The following is a 3,629-nucleotide window of genomic DNA, read 5'->3' as shown; positions in this document are numbered from 1 at the left end:
AGCTAATTAGCAGTCTCTCCCAACATAAAGGAGCCATCTCCAATCTTCTCTCAGGCATGGGGTGGGGGGGAGTGCCCTGCTCAGGAGAAATGTGTCCTCCGAGTGAATTATTCCCACTACGTGCTGAGCACGCCACCCTTTACCGTCTTCTCTATTCCTGGAATGACCTCCTTCCTGCCCTCCCTGCTTCACTCTTCATATACTCAAGACCCAGCCCAAACCCTCCTTTTATGAAGGCTTCTCTGAATTCTCCAGGAAAGGAGGGCATCCTCAAGCCCTGGGTTCATTTCTCCACAAAATTCACACCCTAGATGAGCGGGCTTCCTCTGCCTGTCTCCCCTCCTAAATTGGGACCTCCAGGAGGTCACCAGCCACGGCTCTTTCCTGCCTGTATCCCCGTGTGCAGAACAAAGACGTCCCCCAGCTCTGGCGGTAGATAAATCCTTTACTTAAGTGATAAGCTATTGTTTCAGATCTTAAGCCAAGCCGGTAGTGTTACAATTACTTTCCCAGCATGATGGTAAAACAGGAGTCAGCTGTTTTAAACCAAAGCCCAATTACCAGTCACTCAGTTTTCCAGCCCACTGAGCAGCGGATAGGATACTGCAAAAAGTGCAGTAGGGTCGGGTGTCCCATGTTTAAATCTCAGTTCTACCTGTTATATACAGGGGACGGAAGCAAATTACTTCAACTCCCTAAGCCTCAGTTTCTCATCTGCAAAATGGGGATGGTTATCCCACTTCCACTGGGAAGATCAAGGGGATAATGAGTGTGAATGAGCTACTGTGGTGTTTGGGATTCACTTCTGTGAATGAGCCTGCCTCCCTCATGCCTGGCTCCTGTATTCCTCCTTCATGGGGGATCCCAGGCAAATCCTCTGGGGTGCTAGAAGAGGAGCGTTCTGGGGCAGCATTTCCCTGAGGGACCCTCTGAGGCATGTGGAGGTCAAGCGCTGGGGACTGGAGAAATGAAAACAGAAGAATCAAAATAAACTAAATCTAGATTTTTAATATAAAGGCCAAGCAGACTTTCATTTTTAGTATTTAGGACCATAGATTTGGTCATTCTGTGGGCAGCTTTCCGCAGATTACAGATACACGAGATGGCAAAGGAGAAAGCGGGGGCAGGTAAGATTGGCTGAGTCCCCAGTATGAGCCCAGCACAACACTAGGTGCTTCCATACGGGATCTCATGCCTCAACCTTCCGGATGCCGCCACTGTCACCAGTGGGAGTCAGAGTGGTTAGGTGCCGGGCACGAGGTCATATGGGCTTCCTGGTGGAACCCTGGTTTGTTTTACCTCTAAAGTCTGGGGTTTTTCCACTCTGGGGTTTCCAGAATGGAAAGACTCCAAAGCAGTCAGCAAGCGGAGACGTCCTCGTGGGGAGCAGGCCGGGAATGCTGGTGTCAGATCTTTTTGAGTCAGGGGCTGGACTCCACATTCTGCCTTTTTACAGTCTGTTCCAGTCAACTTCTTAGGAATCAAAGGACAAATTCTGTTTTTTATTTTTTATTTTTGGTTTGTATTGGGGGTTTTCTTTGGGGGGGGGGAATTGTTTGTTTGTTTTTTTGCAGCCACAGCCATCTCCCACATGTGCGTCACCAAAGATGACGAGATAAACTGTGATGATTTAACCCAAACCCCTCCCCCCACCTCCCGTTGGAAAAACAACTCAAAAAGTCTGCATACTGATGAGAATGGGCCGGTAGCTTTAATGCTCAAATAGACAGAAAACACACTTTTCAACTGAAGAATCTGTCTGAGAAGGTAAACCAGAAACACAGAAGGCTGGGGAGAGCTTAAGTAGCCTCTGACTGATGGCCCCATCTTCCTTTTTCCCTTGCAGATGTCACAGTGGATCCTTTGCCTCCAGGACACATTAAGGTGAGAATACGATCTCTGGCTGTCTGGAACTAGCCTGAGAGTGTAAGGCAGCCATGGATATGGGATATGAGCTACTCAATGAGAGCCGCACTTGGCTTTCCCCTCCATTTGACCTTGATGGCTCTGTGGTGGCGGCCAACAGCTCCAACCAGACAGAGCCGTACTATGATCTGACCAGCAATGTAGTCCTCACATTCATCTATTTTGTGGTCTGCATCATTGGATTGTGTGGCAACACACTTGTCATTTATGTCATCCTCCGCTATGCCAAGATGAAGACCATCACCAACATTTACATCCTCAACCTGGCCATCGCAGACGAGCTCTTTATGCTGGGTCTGCCCTTCCTGGCCATGCAGGTGGCTCTGGTCCACTGGCCCTTTGGCAAGGCCATTTGCCGGGTGGTCATGACTGTGGATGGCATCAATCAGTTCACCAGCATTTTCTGCTTGACGGTCATGAGCATAGATCGATACCTGGCTGTGGTCCACCCCATCAAGTCGGCCAAGTGGAGAAGACCCCGAACGGCCAAGATGATCAATGTGGCCGTGTGGGGAGTGTCCCTGCTGGTCATCTTGCCTATCATGATATATGCTGGGCTTCGGAGCAACCAGTGGGGAAGAAGCAGCTGTACCATCAACTGGCCAGGTGAATCTGGGGCATGGTACACGGGGTTCATTATCTACACCTTCATCTTGGGGTTCCTGGTGCCCCTCACCATCATCTGTCTTTGCTACCTGTTCATTATCATCAAGGTGAAGTCCTCTGGGATCCGAGTGGGTTCCTCCAAGAGGAAAAAGTCTGAGAAGAAGGTCACGCGGATGGTGTCCATAGTGGTGGCAGTATTCATTTTCTGCTGGCTTCCCTTCTACATCTTCAATGTCTCCTCTGTCTCGGTGGCCATCAGTCCCACCCCAGCCCTTAAAGGCATGTTTGACTTTGTGGTGGTCCTCACCTATGCTAACAGCTGTGCCAACCCTATCCTGTATGCCTTCTTGTCTGACAACTTCAAGAAGAGCTTCCAGAATGTCCTCTGCTTGGTCAAGGTGAGCGGCACAGATGACGGGGAACGGAGTGACAGTAAGCAGGACAAATCCCGGCTGAATGAGACCACGGAGACCCAGAGGACCCTCCTCAATGGAGACCTCCAGACCACTATCTGAACGGCTTGAAAAAGAAATAATACGCCAAGCTCTGCCAAGTGGCATGTGCTCCCTGCCCCCACCCCTCCCTTCCTCCCATCCGTCACACCTGGCTTCTAGAATAGGGAATTGCTCAGCATGAGTCCAATCAGAGAATAGTGTTTGAGTCGGCTTGTCTGAGTGAAAGATAATGTATTAAATTGATGACACCCCCCTCTTCCCTTTAAAGTGAACATTTAAATGCAGGCAGACAATTCCAAGTCAGGAGAAGACAAGATCATGCCTGGGTGTGATCTGTAGAAATGGTGAAGCTCAAGAAAAATAGAAAAGTATATCTGCGTGTTTAAAACCTAATATGTAACCTGTGGTCTTAACATTTATTCTTATCTCTTCTACTACTCTCTAGCCCCTGTATAGTCATTACCTCTGTTTCCTGTGTTCCAAAGTACATGAGTAGTAATTGAAGTGTGCCTAGTGTAGGTGGACGTTTATTCCAATATGGTACCCGCAGAAATGGATCTGCCATGAAGCCAATAAAGTTTAAGCTTCAGGGATATCTCATGCTTGGGCAGTGTTTTCACATGACCACATGTTTTTGAAAAA

The 3,629-nt window shown here is 48.7% G+C and overlaps 1 protein-coding gene across 1 annotated transcript; it reads left to right on the top strand.

The window, feature by feature from the left end:
- The first annotated feature begins 1,858 nt into the window (after positions 1 to 1,858).
- LOC111158160 (somatostatin receptor 2) lies at positions 1,859 to 3,629 on the top strand. Its single transcript, XM_022520053.1, has one exon. It carries the CDS (start codon positions 1,938 to 1,940, stop codon positions 3,045 to 3,047), a length of 1,110 nt encoding a protein of 369 aa, XP_022375761.1. The 5' UTR covers positions 1,859 to 1,937; the 3' UTR covers positions 3,048 to 3,629.

The sequence above is a fragment of the Enhydra lutris genome, unplaced genomic scaffold (genome assembly GCF_002288905.1).
Source record: "Enhydra lutris kenyoni isolate GAN:26980312 unplaced genomic scaffold, ASM228890v2 scaffoldscaffold57, whole genome shotgun sequence".
NCBI classification, from domain to species: domain Eukaryota; kingdom Metazoa; phylum Chordata; class Mammalia; order Carnivora; family Mustelidae; genus Enhydra; species Enhydra lutris.
The sequence above is the reverse complement of the archived record's forward strand: the minus strand, read 5'-3'. Positions and strand labels throughout refer to the sequence as shown.

What these genes read in the sequence shown, in the direction of transcription:
- LOC111158160 (XM_022520053.1), top strand. Translation starts at nt 1,938, where the DNA reads ATGGATATGGGATATGAGCTACTCAATGAGAGCCGCACTTGGCTTTCC.